Source organism: Symphalangus syndactylus, chromosome 22 (assembly GCF_028878055.3).
Source record: "Symphalangus syndactylus isolate Jambi chromosome 22, NHGRI_mSymSyn1-v2.1_pri, whole genome shotgun sequence".
Taxonomy (NCBI): domain Eukaryota; kingdom Metazoa; phylum Chordata; class Mammalia; order Primates; family Hylobatidae; genus Symphalangus; species Symphalangus syndactylus.
The window spans coordinates 64,981,216-65,000,828 of record NC_072444.2 but is presented as its reverse complement, the minus strand read 5'-3'; the positions used below and the strand labels follow the sequence as shown (position 1 = coordinate 65,000,828).

Sequence of the window (19,613 nt, the reverse complement as noted above, 5' to 3'; positions counted from 1 at the left end):
GGAAACTGCTAAGAGCAGTACCTTCATCTGATGATGTAAATAAAGGATAAATAATTATTTGAATAGTCAATAAGTATCTGTTTATCTACCTACCTACCTGTCTATCTGTCTATCCATCCATCTGTTCCTGATCCAAAGATACTTGGTTAAAATTCATGGAACTGTTTAAAACGCTAAATAATTTACAGTTGCATAGTGATCAGCACATAAGATAAAGCTGATTTTCATTGTCCTAAGACTAAGGGCAGTGGGAAACGTCTGCAATTTTAACATGAATGATACAGAGCCGTTTGCCACGGTGAGGGAAGAGAAAACAAAACGAAACAAAAAACAAGAAAAGATTGCCTAGCAGGGTTGTGCAGGGCTAACTTGAAGATAATTGTCCCCAGATGAATAGCAGAGAATAGTGGATTGCAATAGTACAGATTAAAGATAACCAGCACATGGAATATGGATTTTGTTTGAGGAATAATAAAAAAGAGATAGATTCCAGAGAAATTATGGTCAGCATGGCTATGCAAATAATTCAGCGGGGAATTGGACAGGAGATTTTGATGATCTGCACAAATTTTATTTCTTAAATGCTCTGCCATTAATGGCTTTGATCATTGTAGTCTACTTAAAGTATGAAGATTTATGGATTGCTATAAAGATGACAAAAATACTTGGTCTTAAATCAACCACTGGAAGAACTTGTGGAGCAGAAAATGCCTTAAGTTATAATTTTGTAAGGTAGGCAACAAGAATAATGATTTCTATTTAATAACTCAAAAAAGATTTTTTAAGACTGAGACAAATGCAGAACAGTGGAACATATTTTATCTTTGGCCATAAAACATTATTTTATAAGGAGTATAAGGAGAATGGTAAAGTGATCATCAGCACATTAAGATGTATAACTGTTAAAATTATTTCTCCAGTATGGTCTTCGAGTTTTTTCCAATATATAATAAGTAAAATAGTCTGTAAAGATTATGAATTTAAATGGGCTCCAACAATTTAAAAGAGGATTATGACCACCAGCAGGTGACTTCTTTTATCTATCATAAATACTGGACCCTAAGCCATGGATAAATTAGGAAATTATACCATAATATTAACAAATACCTGTCCTACTTAAATAATTCTAGAGTTTGGAATTAGAATCACACTATCCTTATCCTCTTTATTTAAAAATCTCTTTCTGCTAATCTGGAGATCTCAAAATATAATTACTTTATAAATTATTAAAAATACATGATGTTCATGTCAGAACCATAATATCATTAAGTAGCATTTAATCTTCTAATTCTCAAGCAATTCCACTTTCTGACTTCAAATCTTTTCCGAAAGTGTAATGAGTCCCAGAGGTTCTTTTTTCAGTAACACAATAAAATATGCCTTGGGTCACTTATCTAAGATGAACCTGATTTAGTTTTTTTTCTTTTAAATGAGATAATGTATAAAGCAAATTTTGATATTTTAATCAATAATTCAAAATAATTGCACACATGTATATTTGTACACAACAGCTATTAATACATAATTAAGTAACTAAGCAGCCAGCATTAGTTTTTCAGTGGAGCATATGAAATATTCTCGGGGGTAAATCAGAGAGATTTGACAGATGTAAAGCTACATAACACAAGAAGCATTTCACAATCATTAGAATTCACTCCAAGAACATGTTTGCAAAGTGTTCCCAAATATATTATTTTGAACTATCTGTGGACTGTGTCAATGATTATATGAACAATTGGAACATTTTTCTAGATCATTCATCTGCAAATACCACAAATTAAAAAGAAAAAACAAACACAATGATTTTATTTGTTGTTCACTTTATTCTAATGATTTGAAAATATCCTTATTTCATTACCTAACTTTATTAATACAGACAGAGTTGCAGACTTGGCCTTAAATGCATTTATCTGTGTTAATGATTTACTTGTATTATGGTTTATAATAAACATGATGTATAGAAAATTATATAATGTGTTAACTTTTTATGATGTAACAGAAGTTGAGCTAATGTATGAGTGTTGCCCTGAATCATAATATAATGATATTAATTTTCATTTAAATCATGCTCCATATTCATAGTTTTAAATTTATCATTTATTAAATAACTTATCTAATAGTATCCTTATTGCCAATTGTGTTCAAGTCTATATATGCTTCTTTGAAACATATTTTTATGTTTATCATTTGACTTTGTCAGTAATAATGATTTTATGAGAATTTGCCCATGTTTTAGGACAGCCAATACTGATTTTATGACTATCACAAATAATTCGTATAGCATCATAGAAGCTTAGGTTCAGAAAGCAGCCTCAGATATCAAAATTGGCTATGCCAGAATTGGCAGAGACACTGAAATTGCAGTTATTTAGTTTGGCCCACCATGCCCAGAGAGTTCCACTTGGAATGGCTCTGGAAGCTGTTTTTTTTTATTGTGTACAGCTATTCTTGATATGGCGGTATTTGACAGTCATTTTAACTAAGAACTGAAGCCAATTAAATTGTTTCTCTGTGGATTTCCTGTGACAGATGCACAAAGGCATCTTATGTTAGCCAATAGACACTGTTTAAACACAACTAAAACTGTTCCAGCATTTATTTTGATGCAACCAGCTAATTTCATAGTTGCAATTTATGTTTAAATAATGGCTTTTAATCAGATCTATTATTCTTGTCTTCTACTTCTTATCACAGTGTCATAGTACTTACATGGGAAAAACAACTTCTCCCAATAAAAACCTGGGCACATTCTCTCGACTTCATAGTAATAGAAGTATGATTTAAAATGGGAAAGCTCTGTATTTTGTTATCTCTGCTTAGGAGAGTAAAAACTCCACAGCTTAAACTGTGAGACAGATGACTGTTTGCTGTTTGGTAGTTAGTTCCACTCTGGACTTATAACAACCAGAAAAAGACACAGATACTTATAGAAGGATTTACTTAATATGCAAACTGAATTTTTTAAGTGGCCACTTGTAATTTTCCGTAACTCTCAAATCAATTTCCAATTCTTAAGATTTCAATATCGCTATGAAATGTGCCAATTTTAACACAGAATAAGTAAAATGTCTATAAATCTCCATTTTAAAAAGTATTTTAACAAATGAAGTCCAGTGAAAGTTACACTCAGCATACTAACAATATGCAAAATCAGCAGAAATCTCTATGTAATATTCATGAATTTGTGATGACTGGCTCCTATAACGTTTCATTTGGTTAAAATTACTACATTAGCAGACTTCTGGGCTTTATTATTCACTGATCTGTTTTGTTTGTTGTTTGGATATTTTTAGATGCTCCACCAACTGGTCAGGCACACAGTGTGAAAGGCCAGCCCCAAAGAGCAGCAAGTCTGATCATATCAGCACAAGTAAGTTTCTCAGATTAATATTTTGGGTAATCTACACTGTATATAAATCATTTTTATGTCATTATTGAATGAGATGAGTCTTAGAAAATCTTCTTCATGGAATTTTATAAGAGATTCACTGCAATCGAGGTGTTTTTGAAAGAGGAAGCACTGAGCTCTCATCTAATTACAGGATCCAGTGTGTACATGTTCTTTTAGGCTGGGAGAGTTTATCTCAAATTTGGGGAGTTTTCAGAATGCACATCTGCTAACCTAGTGTAAGCTTTTCTTTGGAAATGTTCATCAGCTAAAAAGTCGCAGATATCACAATGAATGTGAAAATGCTCCAGGAAGAAAAATAATTCCATGTTTTAATTAGAGCAAATATATAGTCTTGGAATGCATTTCAATGTGTCGTGGGGGGAAAAAGACAGATTTTATTGGTTAGTCTGAAAGAGAAGCAAGTTAACAAGCAATTCTTAATAAAGATCTAAGTTGATTTATTTCTTCTTTATCTTTAAAGTATTGGTTTTGATGTATATTAAAATACAGATCAACATTTTTGCAAATTTTTTTTGTGCAGCCATAGTCTTAGGGTCAGGTGTGTCCATATCATCGTGTGTCTGTGTAGTTTCTGACAACCTGAAATGTTATGAAGTTTTTCAAAATAAAAGTCTGAAATAAAGTTTGCCAATTCACACATGTTGTCATGAATGTGACCATGAGTGAAAAACCTTTGAAAAATTTGTATTGTCTGTTGAGTGTTAATAAATTTGCAAAGAAAAAATAATATTCTTGATGGAAAACTGCTTAGCTTAGCAATTTTTCCCTAGTCCTTTACTGCTGGTGACAAGGATTTCATAAAAACAAGCAAAAAGCATACGGTTTCAGAGTTAGTGAAAAAGGAAAGAGACTATTAAAGTATAAAACATATCATTTTTGTACCCTTGAAGCAGGCTTCCCATCTTTGCTGACATTCCTGGTTGTTGTCTCTGCCCCCAGACAGTTTTGATATCATTGTCCAATTTTTCCTGATTTAGAGATTAATTTGGGTTTATTAATAAGCCTAGGCATCTTTGAAAAACGGAAAATAGGTCTAAAATAAACAGTCTGGGCATGAAAATTTAAATTCGGATAGGTGAGGTGAGTGATTTTTGGTTATGGAACATTTTAAGTTGATCTTAGAATTTGTGTGCTCTCCTTAGGTCAGGGAAGGGAGAAGCCATAGGGAAGCTATGAGCATCTATAATTGTACGAATAGGACACTGGGATTTGGGGAATTGGTTGATAAATGTTAGCAGTGGCAAAATGTGTCTTGCCTAATTTGATATGCAAAAGAAAAGAAAAAATACTTTCTCTTCCCAGGATTTAGGGCTCAGACTAATGCTACCAGTAATAACTCTGGAGGCATATTAATTTATATGTGATTTTATAAACTATTTGCAAAAGTCAACAATCATTAAGAGCATTAATGAAAGAAATACATTTGAAGTTATCAAGCTGTAGAACATGCTGCATTTATAAATTAGGAATTAAAAAGATTTTAGACTTTTTAATGGTAGTTTCTCAATGATAGAATATAAAGAAAATACATAGCCTTTTTAGCACATCAAAAACAATTTAAGCCGGGCACGGTGGCTCACGCTTGTAATCCCAGCACTTTGGGAGGCCGAGGCAGGCGGATCACGAGGTCAGGAGATCGAGACCACAGTGAAACCCCGTCTCTACTAAAAATACAAAAAAAAAAATTAGCCGGGCGTGGTGGCGGGCGCCTGTAGTCCCAGCTACTCGGAGAGGCTGAGGCAGGAGAATGGCGTGAACCCGGGAGGCGGAGCTTGCAGTCAGCCGAGATTGCGCCACTGCACTCCAGCCTGGGCGACAGAGCAAGACTCCGTCTCAAAAAAAAAAAAAAAAAAAAATTTAAAAAAAATTTAAAAACTGACAAGAAATAGCATGGAATGTGTATTGAATTTGGAAATTTTGTATAAGCTCCATCCACAAAGGGAAAGTTTGGTGTTTGGAAAATGGTTTGGAGCTGGAATGCTCCAGGTGTTCCCGTTAGAGAGTGGGGTCTCCAGCGATTTGCATGGGCAAATGTAAGAAACTGGTTTTAATTACATGCAACAGTTCTAAAGAACCTCAAATAGGGGAAAGAGCTGCAAATAGTTGTAACCTTTTCCAGTGATTCTGAAGCTCTTTCTCCCATCACTAATTTAAAGTCATGAAATATAATAGAACTATCAATGCATTTTGAAAGGGCTATTAGCTACATATATGTCAAATTATCACAGACTTGAGCAAAGTTGACCAAATAATAACTCTATTAGATGCTTATTATCAGACATTTATGCTTCGAGAAACTTGCCTCAGTAGCTCTGAAAGAAGGGAAAAGGTAAACTGACCTTTCCCATGAAAGAGGATTACTTTTATTATTTTGGGTAAAATCTAGTGGTTTTGAATGGTTGTCAAACCTTCCCCAAACTCCAGCAGAAGTCGTCTGCCCAATAAGAAAGATGAAACCTTAGGATTGTGTTTTCAAATCTGCATTTCTATCATCAGTGGACCTTTGTTGGCATAGTCCAGAATACACTGCCTCTGTCTGCCTAATTACTATCAATTTATACAGAGATTTACTTTTCTGATTTGTACATGGCCTTCATAATCATCTCTGAATAGTGGTAGTGATGTTCACTGGCTTTTGATGTTTAAAGTATCTGAAAGCAGCTTGTGGAATTAGGCAGATCTATTATCTAGGGCTTTGTGCTCAGGTTCCATTTTAAAAACCTAGTCTGACTCTTCTGAAGATATTTTGAAGGGTTTTAAACTCAGGATGATAAAATATTCATTGCATACTTCCATTTTAAAATTACATAAAATTTTAAATTTACATAAAATTTTAAAATTTACATAAAATTGAGCATTGAATGATCAGTGTTTCAATTATGTTATCTGTTGTATCTGCCAAAATTATGAAAGATAAAAATATACTCAGCATTTGTGGTGCAGTAATGTAGCGATGCTGTATTTTACTATAGTGACAATAGGGGCAAGATATCTGTTAGGGGGTCATTGTATCTCTTTTGCTACTTTGTCTTTATCATTTTATATCATCCATTATGTTTTAATACAGAAAAAAATGGTTATAGTATACCAGGAATTATAAATTTGCAAATATAGAGATATAACTGAAAAACACAACAAAATAATGTTTTCTTTCCATTTCTCCCAAAGCAAAGGTTTATCAAGTCTCTGCTAAGTGTCAAGTACTGCACTAGATCTCAGAGACAGGTCAGTGAGGAAGGCAGACAGTGCCTCTTCTCATGAAGCTGAGGTTCTAATAGAGTAAACATCAATAAAACAAGGAAGTAAATAAAAAAGGAAATATTCAAATGTGAGTTTTGATTGGTCCGTGAAGGAAGCAAAAACAAAAAAGATAAAAAGGGCAAAGATAGAGAATGTCAAGGGAAAAGTGAGGCCAGGAGTGTTTTCTCTGAGGTGGTGATACTTCAGCTGAGACTTGAGGCTCAAGGTACGAGAATAAAGAACAGCAGGTACAACAATCGTGGAGCAAGAAAGAGTTAGACATGTCCAGCAGACTGAAAGAAGACCAGTGTGCTGGTATCAAGAGGACAAGGGGGAGAGTGGTACAAAGTGAAGTTAGAGATACAGGACCAAGGTGATAGGCAGCCTCTTGAAGACCACTGGAAGGATCACCTTTACTAAGTTTGGAACATACTTTCTTTACAATTTTTAACATTACAGTGTACCAAAATGCTTAAGAGAAAGCATGCTAATTTCAACATATATACTCCACATTTATACATATCTATAAACAAACTTAAGAACAAGGTATAGAGCAACATGTCAAAGGCAGTCATTTTAATTATATAATTTATGCTAATATTGTTCTATTGAAAATTTGATCAGTAAATAGAATGTTCTCTTCCTCTGAACTTCATGATAGTGAACACTTCTGGTTTCTCTTCTACCTCTTTTGAAGCAACTCTGTCTTCCTTTTGACATTATTTTCTTTCTATTCTGCTTGATTAATTTACCTCTGTTTATCACTAGATACACTCTCCTTGCCAAGACATAATCCTTGACATGAGTTATCAACTCTGTTGATTCCCCAAAATTCCTATGCGCAATATTGATTTATCTCCTAAGTTTGAGACATATATTTCACTGCTTGCTTGATATATCTATATCTATAGCATCTATATTCCACAGGGATCTCAAGCTCAGTTCCCAAATGATCTCATCACTGCCCCCTATCCACAGTCATTTTCATATACCTTATTTTGCCTTTCTGTCCATCCATATGGATGGCTGAAAGGTGGTGATACTTCAGCTGAGACTTAAGCCAATCCATCTGGCTACAGAAACACTGAAGTTCCATCCTTAACCTTCTCCCTCTTTCCTAAGTTGAATCAAACAATAAATTCAGTAGATGTTCCTTCCTAAATTTTATTCATCATCATCTTTTTAAAAAGAAAAAAATAGTACAATTGCCCATCTGATTTATATGGCTTACACACTCCTTCATAATCTCACCTCTGCTTTCCACTGCAGTCACATCTCCTTCCAGCACACTCCTTCCAGCCCAACTGTTTTTCCTTAATCGTAATCCTCTTGGCCTTTAAAGTCTCTTCACGGGCTACAGAGGATTTGCTCCTTAAGCCTCAGAGACACACTAGTCCTCCTCCAGCCCAGATCTAGTTAGAGACACCTCCTTTATATTCCCAGAACAATGCATACTTCCCTAATACAACATTCATGCTACTATAGTGAATGAACTCATTTGTCTGTCATTCTGTTATACATCAAGCAATGTAAGAGAAGGGTCATTTTATCCTCAGTGTGAAATAGGGTATATGTTCAGGGTCTGGAGCACACCAAGCACTTAAGATATATTTGCTAGATAAGAAATGAATTTATAGACCCTATGACATCCTAAGGACTGCACTATTTGCAGAACAAAGAGAAACAGATTGTGCCTTCAAATATCTCAAAAACCAACTGATACATTATATTGTGAAAAGTGCAAAATAGAAGCATGCACAGGGTGCTATGAGAACATGTGTTTCGATTGTTTATTAAGCATGTACGTAGCATTTTCTATGATTGGAATAATCCTATCTATAATACTGTATGATAACTATGAATGATGATACCCATATAGATGAGTAAATTGAGACAGATATAATTAATGTGCCTGAGCATATGCTGGTAATGAATAGTAAAACAGATTTGAAAAGAGGTAGCCTGGCTCCAGAGTCCATTATCTCAACTGCTATGCTGTACTAGCTCTCCTATGGAAAGGGGCTCTTCAACACAGCACTTATAGTTCTTTCTTCTAATGGAAAAATGTTGTATGCTGAGGTTTCAGAACCATGTTGCAAAAAAGACTTGCTCTATTTTTTTATGAGAAACCTTGCTGAGATATCCCCTCCACCCTTAATAAGTACAGAGTCTGTTTTTCAACGAGCTTCTAATACTCTATCAACAATGTACTGTTAAAACATCACCTGCAATAGGCATTGATCACTGTATTTACAGTATGAAATTTACTGTCATATATACTAGGAAAAAGTACTTATTTTTATAATATCTGTTATATAATTTTAAAAATACCTGTGTTTCCAGCAATAAAAACTATTTTATAAAATTAAAAAAAAAAACTTGCCAATCTTCTACCCTGCATTATTTATCCGTGACACTAGGTGTTACAGTAGTTACTTCGACTGGTTACATAAACATGTCAGAAGTCTAGGCTCTTAAATACAAAATGCTGTAATATATGGGACTGCAACTGCCATCTATGAAGGGAAAAAAAAGAAACCTTTTATTTTCTAGCATACTTAATTAACAGCTTCCTACCTCATAGGAATGTCAAACTGTAGAACAAGTAAAATCTATTTTTAAACAATGATTTATAATTGCATTGAGAGAAAATAAATTTTATATACCCTAAAACTATATTGATAGGTATTTTACACCCACCAATTTTACACAAATTTTAGAGGAAAATGAAGTAGATATATTTGTAAAGTCATGATCAATCAGTTGAAGTCATAGTTTATGAAGAAATCAAGCTGTTCTCTGGTATTTAAAACTTGTGAACAAATGTTAATTACCATCCAAGATGCCAGATTCTCTACTTTCACTAATTGCTAATAAATTACAGATGCATATAAAGTTCACTTTCCCAAAACAAAGGAGGTAATATAGTAATATCAAACACAGTAAGTTCTCATAACTACATGAAAAAAACAAAATGACTTTTACATTTTAGAAAGTGTCTAATGAAGTGGATAGAAGAGATGGTTATTTGGTTATTTTACACAAGTTATTTCTCGAAGTTCTAAATTAGAGATTTATCTTATACATGAAATTTTCTTAATGAAGCCTTTTTGGTATTTGGCAAGTGATCCAGTATGGATTATCTCACCCAGATATCCTGTGGCTATAACGCTATTAAAACAGAGCTATATATTTATAATACAGTTCTAAGTGGCTGGTTATTGTGCATAATATCATGATTAATTTCTACCTTGATACTTTCACATGCATTTGCATGAAAAATTCATATACTTAATGTTCTATTCTTAATCCATTCAAGATCTCCATGTTAATTTTAACTAGTTGTTGGGCTGTTGGTTTCTTAGGTTAACCAGTGATTAAGGTGACTTGACTGTATCAACCAGAGGTTTATTCTAAGTAGACAAAAGTCCTTGTTTCATGTGTACTAGATATTTTTCAGTAAGAAAAGTTAACATTAGCTACGTCATACTTCCCTGTTATCAGGCCACCCTATATTCAGTTTTCTTCCTACAGTAAGTGATATTTGGGTGTATTCTCCTGTGGGTCACATTATTAGCAATGGGCTATTATTGTCTGCCTACTCACTGAGTAAAAAAAAAAAAATCGATTACCCTATTGCTTATCTAGTATAAAAATGGAAAACAGTCTCCTCCATTTTGCCTCCTCCCTATGCTCAGATGCATAAAAACAAAGACCAGATTTCACTGATCACTTTTGAAGATTTATTCTGTTAGTGCTAGTACCAAAGACCTTTCTCATATATGGAAGAAAGGAAAATAATTGACATTTGCCACATAAGCCAAACTCCCAAAATGTCTTGCTAATACTGTTCAGGAACTAGAACTTGAGAAAGAGAACCTCTTCACCCCCTAATTTTGTGGAATCAAGCTAACTGCCCTTTGTGGTAAGTCTTCTTCTCTGTGTTTTACAGTTGAAGAGCATGAGCCTCAAAGCATTTAAATAACCTACATAAGGTCTCACTTCAAGTAAGTTGTGAAACCAGTATTTACACCAAGTTCCATCTAAATCAAACACTGATACCCCTTTTGTTTTACCAGGCTGCCACCTAACTTGTCACATGGACCCCTGACCAGAAAGTGTGGATAACTAAAGGAACAAAACTAAGGGTGGGAATGTGGTCAGTGAAACTGTAAATGTTTATTCAGTCTTAGTTGATTTAAAAAGAGGTACTAACATGTACTTGCATCATTGCAAGTAAATGTGTGTGATGGGAATCACTAAACACAGACTGACAAAAAAGTCAGATCTCTAATCTCAAGGTATTTAAACGCAACACATAAATGAATGATATCTAAAGAAACATTTCCATCAGATCACTTGTTTAAGAGGAGAGTGATTTTCCAATAACAATTACGAACCCGAAAGATAAACCTTTGGGCTAAGCTTTATTTTTATTATATCAATGGTTGAGTGATTTGGTGTAATAAAGTATTTAGTTGTATCAATTTTTACTTCATTTTATTTATTTCTTCATCTATTCTCATTTTATTTTCCAGGAAGCATTGCCATCATTGTGCCTCTCGTCCTGTTGGTGACTTTGATAACCACCTTAGTAATCGGTTTAGTGCTTTGTAAGAGAAAAAGAAGGTAAGATGCAATGTTCTAGATTAGCAGTCAGTGAATAAATCACACAACTAGGTGCAGAAACATAATTTTTTTTTTATTTTTTAAAACATGATTTAGTTATGCCCACTGTAAAATACAATGTTTTTCAAATCATTTTATACCTCTCTTTTAAGTGATTACAATTTAGACAAGTCTTCTACCATGTTATGTTAATGGAATGGTCCATTTATATATTCTAGCAAAACTAACAAGAGATCATATTATTCAAAACTTAAGTAGAATTTTACATTTGCAGCTGTCTTTCCTTGAAACAGCAAGGGTCTCTGAGGAGCATCTTTTTATATTAATGTGTATGATTAGTAATGTCAATACAGTGATACTGATATGCATATGTATCTCTCCAATTTGTACATTTCATTCACAAATAGTGCATTGATTAACTTATACCTCATTAGAAGTATCATTTCAATTTATATGAAAATGAACTTATAGATCTAGAGGAGTAGGTTGTCTACAGAAAAATAAGAGCCATGTGTGCTCACTTTTAAATGGACAGGAAATAATGTGTACACATGGACATAGAGTGTAGGGTGATAGCTATTGGAGATTTAGAAGGGTGGGAAATGAAAGTGGGGTGGTTGATGAGAAATTACCTAATGGGTACAGCGTACATTATTTGGGTGATGGACATACTAAAAGCCCAGGCTTCAACACTATGCAATATAACCATGTAACAAACTTGCACTTGTACAAAATAAGCTTACAAACCAAGAGCTTTAGAGTCAGTATTTGAATTATGTAAAACAGGATTCTAACCACGTAACTTGGAGATTGAAAACAATCTATCTTAGAGTTTATCACTATTTTGTTGTGATAGTTTTCAGAAAGGAGAAAAAATAGAATTTAAAAAGATAATTGATTGGTAAATATTCAGTTTCAAATGATGTGATTTTAGCTATTTAGGAGGTATTTATTTCCAGTGTTTTTATTAAGTCAAAACAACTGGGAAAACAGCCTATCGATGTACTACTTTTTGCTCCTGTTACTTGACAAATGTCATTTATTCAATTTATTTCAAAATAAGTCAGTAAATCTATAAATATAATTTCATATGCCTTGATTGTGATATTTATAAAAAACTCACACATATTAATGTTTATATATTCTAGGACAAAAACAATTAGAAGACAACCTATTATCAATGGAGGAATAAATGTAGAAATTGGCAATCCATCTTATAACATGTATGAGGTAGATCATGATCACAGCGATGGAGGTCTTTTAGATCCTGGCTTTATGATAGACCCAACAAAGGTAATAAGTCTTAAGATAATGGTCAGTGAGCACTGACATTCTTGAGTTGCATCTCTGTTTTATGGTTCTGAATTTCACCAAGTTTTTCTTTTATCTGAAGTTAGAATAAGGGACTTTAGGATGTACTGAATTATATAGCCTCTTCTAAAGAGAAAGTACAATTATGGACTGCATTCACCTGAAGCTGCAAGTTAGTGTAACACATCTTAGAAAACATATTTGCTCAGTTCATTTATAAACATGTTATTTATTATTATATGGTTTTTATTGAAAAATGACTCAATATCTAAATTTGTTTACCTAAAGCAAACAAAAAACTCATTTAAGAATTGTTTTAGTATTGATATCACACAGCAAATTGTTTAGGTCTTCTTCAGGGGATGGATAGATATATAGATAAAGGTCTATTATAAAGTAAAGCTACTGACTTTCAAGGTTGAAATATATACAAGGAGAAGACCAATACATGCACAGCCTCTAGCAATATGGCTGGAAAGTAGTTTGGTGAGACGTTTTCTTTTCTACCCACTTCCTCCCAGTATTCCTTACAGTGTGGTTCTACGGGGTTTTGGTTTGGTAGGAACTGGATACTTACAAGATAGTTTTGTTTTCATCACTTCAGACATGGCATCCTTCTTTTAAATTTTTTTTTGTGTTAGTTGATATATAAGTAGGAAATCAGTACATTGAAGAGATAGCTGTACTTCCATGATTTTTACAGCATTATTCACAATAGCCAAGATATAGAATCAACCTAAGTGTGCATCAACAAAATGAATAAAAAAATGCTATTCAGCCATTAAAAAAAAAGAAAGAAATCGTGTCATTTGAGGCAACATGAAGCTGGACGATATTGTTATATATGAAATAATCCAGGCACAGAATGACAAATACCACATGATCTCACTCACATGTGAATCTATAGAAGTTAATATTGAAGTAGAGAGTGGAATAGTCATTACTAGAGGGTGTAGAGGGGAGGAGGAAGGAAGATATATGTTGTTCAATGGGTACAAAGTCACAGATAAGAGGAATGGGTTTTGGTGTTGTATTGCACAGTTAGGTGACAGTGGTTAACAATATTGTATTGTATATTTAAAAATAGCTAGAAAAGGATTTTTAATGTTCTCGCCCCAAAAAAATCATAACTATATATGAGGTGATAGATATGCTAAATATTCTGATTTTTTTCTGCAATGTATACATGTATAAAAACATAACAAAACACAGTATCTCATAAATATGTATAATTCATGTAAAATAATGCTCTAATCAAATGTGTTGAGGTATTAGCAAATCTAGATATACAGCTTAGTGTAAAAATCTTGGTCAGTGTATTTTTTAAATATAAAAGAATACAGTACTTTATTGTCAAAATAAGGATGTTGTTTCCAATAATGTTTAAATGACGAGCCAGATAAGCTATGTCCTTGGACTTCTTTGTAATTAAATCACTTTTGAGAAATATTTTTCTATCTGTCATAATATTCTTACTAGTTTGAAACATTTCATTGATACATATAGCCTGACAATCCACAGCCTTTTAAATTTAAAAATGTTTGTTAGTTTTTATTACTATAAGCTCAGGTTGGCAACTTTTAAGAGAAGTAGCTAAATGATGCAATTATCCAGTTAAACTTGTGAAGATTTACTTCAGTGAATTATCTGAATATTCTTTCTGATAATTTTAGAATATTTTTCTCTAAGAGTATCAATTTACTATTATGAAACAATTTTTCTTGGCTTATTCTTTTATTTATTGAATAGTTATTTATTTTTCTGAATAGTTATTTTTCTGACTTATAAGTTCTGACTTACATATTTTTCTGACTCATCAGAATGCACTTTTACATTGTAAATATCGAATGTGGCCAATTTACATTCACATTATTTTGCAATCACAGTCATAGGTGTTCCTGAAGAATTTGAATAGGATCCCCCATATTCAATCTAGTTCTGAATCCATGATTAGGCTAAGCCTAAAATTGATGCTCAAATATTCACTTCTATGAAAATCAATCTTTTCACATAGATAAAATCTTTTCACATGGATTCTGATATCAAATATCAGAATATTATGATATTTTTCTAATTAGACATAATTTTATAGTTATTAATTCACTCCTACATCAGAAATTTTTCAAGGTAAAAATCCTGGTAACGTTACATTTGATTTTTCTGCTTTAAAATATCACAGAAGTGGAGACACGATACATACTGTACACATTGCTATTGATAATCTATTATATCTACGAAGCAGAAAGACATCTTAATAGAGTTCTGAAATTCTTTGCATTTTTCTTAGGAATAAAAATATAGTATTCATACATAGACTAATGAGGATATACTTTACACATTTTTCATATGAAGGAGGGTTCTTATTTTTTCATCATTTTTATTTCTAGTGATAGAATTAATCCAATTTTGTACACTTAAAGAGAATAGCTTTTAACACCACATTTAAAAATTTTCACATTTACTCTAGGAAGATAAAACTATGCTTCAGTGCCCCCCAGATACATTTTAATGTACTTAGAGCATAATACTCAAATATTTACCAACTTGATGACTGACTAGCCAAAATTGCATCAAATATGACTTAGATGACTGATTCTAGCTGGATCCTGATATTTGAATATATAAATGTGAATTGTTGTCAAATGAGTAACTATAGAAAAAAATAGCTAGTTCTAATAGGTTTAGACAGTAGTGAAAAACAAAGGGCCACATTGAAGCAACCTTAATAATCATATGAATTTTATAGAGTATTCACTCTGTTACAAGGGTTTGATATATGCATGGTGCAATCAGTATAAATTACATTATATGTGAAGAAAAATTTTGTAGAACATTCATTTCTGTTATTTTCAAAGAGGGTAAAATTTCGAGTTCAATGGTATCTTATAATCAAAAGGATTGAAAGTACTTAATACAGTTAATAAATAGATTTGACTATGGGGGTAACCACAGAATAGTTTGAAGAGTTTAAAAGAGATAATATGTACTAGTTTTATCTTCAAATTCATGTCAATTCTTACTTGGACTATTTTTTATATTTTCTGAATAAGACTTTTGTGAGAGAAATGTCTACCTATGAAGCAAAGATCCAATATCAATATTGGATATAATACTGATATTGGATCTTTGAAGTTGTTTTAAGTTGTTAAAGCTAACATGAACACACTGTAAAGGGCGTAAGGCTAAAGGATATTTTAATGTTATTTTTATGAATTAACATGATACTTATCCATGAAAAGTGGTTCTATAATATTAGATCAGAAACTAAAATTTTCTGTTTATACACAGGCCAGATACATAGGGGGAGGACCCAGTGCTTTCAAGCTTCCACACACAGCGCCGCCCATCTACCTAAACTCTGATTTGAAAGGACCACTAACTGCTGGGGTGAGAGAAGAATATTCATTATTTCACGTCCATTTCATCACAGAATCCTCGCAATCAAAGACTGATTACTAGACTTAGAGGCTTGTTTTTAATTAACAAGATATTTCAAAATAGCATTTAAATTGGGGGCTTATGTTATGTGTCCTGTCTGTGCAAGATTACATCTAAAACATTATCATTTTAGGCAAGACATTAAGTAGAAATCCCTTCTACTGGATTTGGAAATGTTATTGCCCCTTAACAATGAACATGAGTATTTGTTATTCTTAGAAAAGAAGCTCTAGCCAGAAATTTAAACTGAATAATTTAAACTTTTGATTTTATTCGTTTCCTCTTAGAGTGGTTTATTTAATATATACAAATTTGATGTGCAGTTAAATAGACTATACTTTAAAATGTGTCATATTGAGAAATTACAGATGGTCTAACAAAACCATTCTCAAAAACATGTTTCAATTAAGTGGTGTTTAGAGAAAGCTGTTCTGTCTAAAGTTACATAGTTCATTTTAAGCAGAAGAGGAATAAAAATATGCATATCAAGATTCCTAGAGATGAGAATTCTCTCCCTTATCTTTCCCATCAACTGTTTTCATCCTCATTTTCTATCATGTTTGTCTCAATTGCATGGCTCAAAGATTATAATGTTTCTTTGTTGCAACTAAGATTTAACGTACTGTTTTTGGAAAGAAAACAAAACAAAAAATAACAAAAACAAACACTAGGCAAAACTTTCTTGGGATAAACTGCAATTTGTTAAATAATGAACATTTTATGTACATGTTTTCCACCTCAAAGAGGTCAACTACTGCATGCCTCTATTCTACTTCAAAACGCTATAAGTGTTTGTGAAACTTAAGATGACTGTGTACATCACAATTCTTTGAAAAAGTCCAAAACTATTTCTAATAAGTACACATAGGTTGAGGCAAAAATATTGCTTGAAAAATCTGCTACACTAATGCATTTCTTTACATTTTTGTTCACTTGTTTTTAATTCATATTGAAAAAATATAAACACCAAACAAATGCTTTTCTGAAAACACATCTTACTTGCTACTGATAGGCTTGTAATAGCGATAAGGGGGACAACACAAAAACCGAAAACATGACAATATAGTTTCACATTTTATGCTTTTATAATAAAGTCTCAGTGAACATACCTTTTACAAGGATTTTTTTCTGGCTTTTTATATATGGCAAAGCTCCTCTTAGGTTCACAAGTTACTTGCAAAATGTAAAATTATGTTTCATGTAATACTATGCTTGAGTTGACTAAAGTCTGTAAATATAACATGTAAATAACCTTTAAATCATTACTATTTAATAAATTAAATGTATTGCATATAAATTTGTTACAATTAGGAGATGGACATTCTAGGAAGGAAGTAAATAATTAATGTGGCCAAGACCAATAATAAAATTATATTTATTTTTTTTCTCCTTCAGCCAACAAATTACTCCAACCCGGTATATGCAAAATTATATATGGATGGGCAAAACTGTCGAAACTCCTTAGGAAGTGTTGATGAAAGGAAAGAACTGCTTCCAAAGAAAATAGAAATTGGTATAAGAGAGACAGTGGCATAATCAGTGATATCTTTTATATGCTGTATAAATGTATAAAATATAAGGATTACTTTTGTATGTTCCAACAGTATTAAACTTGTTTTGGCATCAGCATTACCTCTTTATCTTTTTCCTGGTTAATTGTTTTCTGAGTTTTTTGGGTTTTATTTTTTGCTGATGACTATTGATTGACCATTTGTATGGTATTTTTATGAAAAAGAACTGCACTACAGTACAATTTACAACAATGCTGCTGATATGACACACCTTTGAATTTGTTAAAATTAAAAACAACATTCATTTGTAGTGTGAATATGAGCAATCTATTTTATATGAACTTTTTTGGTTGTACTTAATCAACAAAGAGAATCTCTGCACTTTTCCATTATATGGTTTGAAAGCTGTAATACAGTGTCATTTTATTTTTCTGTTTAAATTGATGGAAAAATGATTGAATGGTCAACTCTCTTTGTGCCCGTAAAGAATGATTCAGACTCTGCTGAAAATATATAGCTCTCACAAGTTCAGCATCATCTGCTCTGAAATTAGCCTTAGATTGCCAACCAATAGATGAGAATTTTGAGGAAAACATTTAAAAATATGTAAAATTAATAATTTGCATGAACACAGATGACTACATTTTCCAAAACTTAGTGGACTCTATGTGATGTACTAAATGTATACATCTCGTAAGCAATAGTTATATTTAGGTGGTAGAACATAGCAAAAATATAACCGAAAGTTGGCCAACTGCACTTGCTATGGAATAAGACCTTTTATTCTCCCTCACTCTCGAGATAAATAGCCAGCCTAGAGCACAACAGGGCATTGGGTACTTGTGTCTTAGATATTTCTTCCCAGTCACATCCATTTTGTGGAAGATTAACCCAACCCCTTACTACACTGAACACTAAAGAATAATATATAAGCACACAAATTGATGACAGAATTTCAATTATGTGAATGAATCCTCTTTGCTAGGTCAAAAACAAAGGGCCAAGCAGACATTTTAGTAAACAGAATGATTGGTAAATATTTTCGAGATAATAATATGAGTAATCCATTATTTGTCCTATCCAAAATACATTCTTCAAGGGCCTTCCAAGTTGTAGAAGAATAATGATCTGCCCATAATCAAAGTTGGAGAGTCTAAATGCTATACCAGTTGCTCTGGTATTCAGGTTTCTCTGGGTTTTACAGAACACATGGACCCATTCACGTTTGGTTTATCTTCAAATTTGAGTTGAAACGAGTGTGATTTATTTAAGTTGTATATTAAAAAAAAAGGATAGCATTTTTATACAAATATCTTTAAAGGCACAAAAGATTTATTCACAAGTTTTAGAGGGCTTTTTGTTCCTCTGATAGACATGACTGACTTTTAGCTGTCATAATGTATTAACCTAACAGATGAAATATGTTAAATATGTGGTTGCTCTTTATCCCTTTGTACAAGCATTAAAAAATCTGCTGTTTTATAAGAAGACTTTTTGTTGTACTATGTGCATGCATACTACCTATTTCTAAACTTTGCCATATTGAGGCCTTTATAAACTATTGATTTATGTAATACTAGTGCAATTTTGCTCGAACAATGTTATGCATATCATAAACTTTTTCAGGTTCTTGTTTAAGTACATTTTTTAAATTGAACAGTATTTTTCATTTTGGTTATAATATAGTCATTTTGCCTATGTTTCTACAATGAAGTGTTAAATACTTTATAAAAAATTGTTGACTGACTTATTTAAATGAAATTCTACATATTTAAGAGCTTGTGTTGGGTAGTTTTTAAAAATAAGAAAATTCCTTTATGTAGCTTAAATATTCTGAGAAAACTGTTTTAGTAAACATGGCATTTTTATATCCTTAAAACATAATACACTCCAGGGAAAAACTGATTTCATTGTATCATTTTTCAATGCACAGTAGAGAAGGCATTTTCTGTCTTCATGGAGTAGAAACACTCCCCTTTTTCCTTTTCCCTGCCTTCCTGTGCCTGTCAGAGGCTCCATATTGCAATAGAAAGAAAGGTTCTATACACAGTAGCGTGACAACCATGCTAAAC

At 32.5% G+C, this 19,613-nt stretch overlaps 1 protein-coding gene across 1 annotated transcript in view; it reads left to right on the top strand.

The window, feature by feature from the left end:
- LRP1B (LDL receptor related protein 1B) overlaps positions 1 to 19,316 on the top strand; it is a 1,943,477-nt gene extending 1,924,161 nt beyond the window's left edge. The window contains exons 87-91 of the mRNA XM_055261032.2: positions 3,294 to 3,370; positions 11,191 to 11,281; positions 12,430 to 12,574; positions 15,881 to 15,979; positions 17,426 to 19,316. Of these exons, the coding sequence (XP_055117007.1) occupies positions 3,294 to 3,370; positions 11,191 to 11,281; positions 12,430 to 12,574; positions 15,881 to 15,979; positions 17,426 to 17,566 (553 nt within the window). The 3' untranslated portion in view covers positions 17,567 to 19,316. The remainder of the gene's footprint in view (positions 1 to 3,293; positions 3,371 to 11,190; positions 11,282 to 12,429; positions 12,575 to 15,880; positions 15,980 to 17,425) is intronic.
- Positions 19,317 to 19,613: the final 297 nt, after the last annotated feature.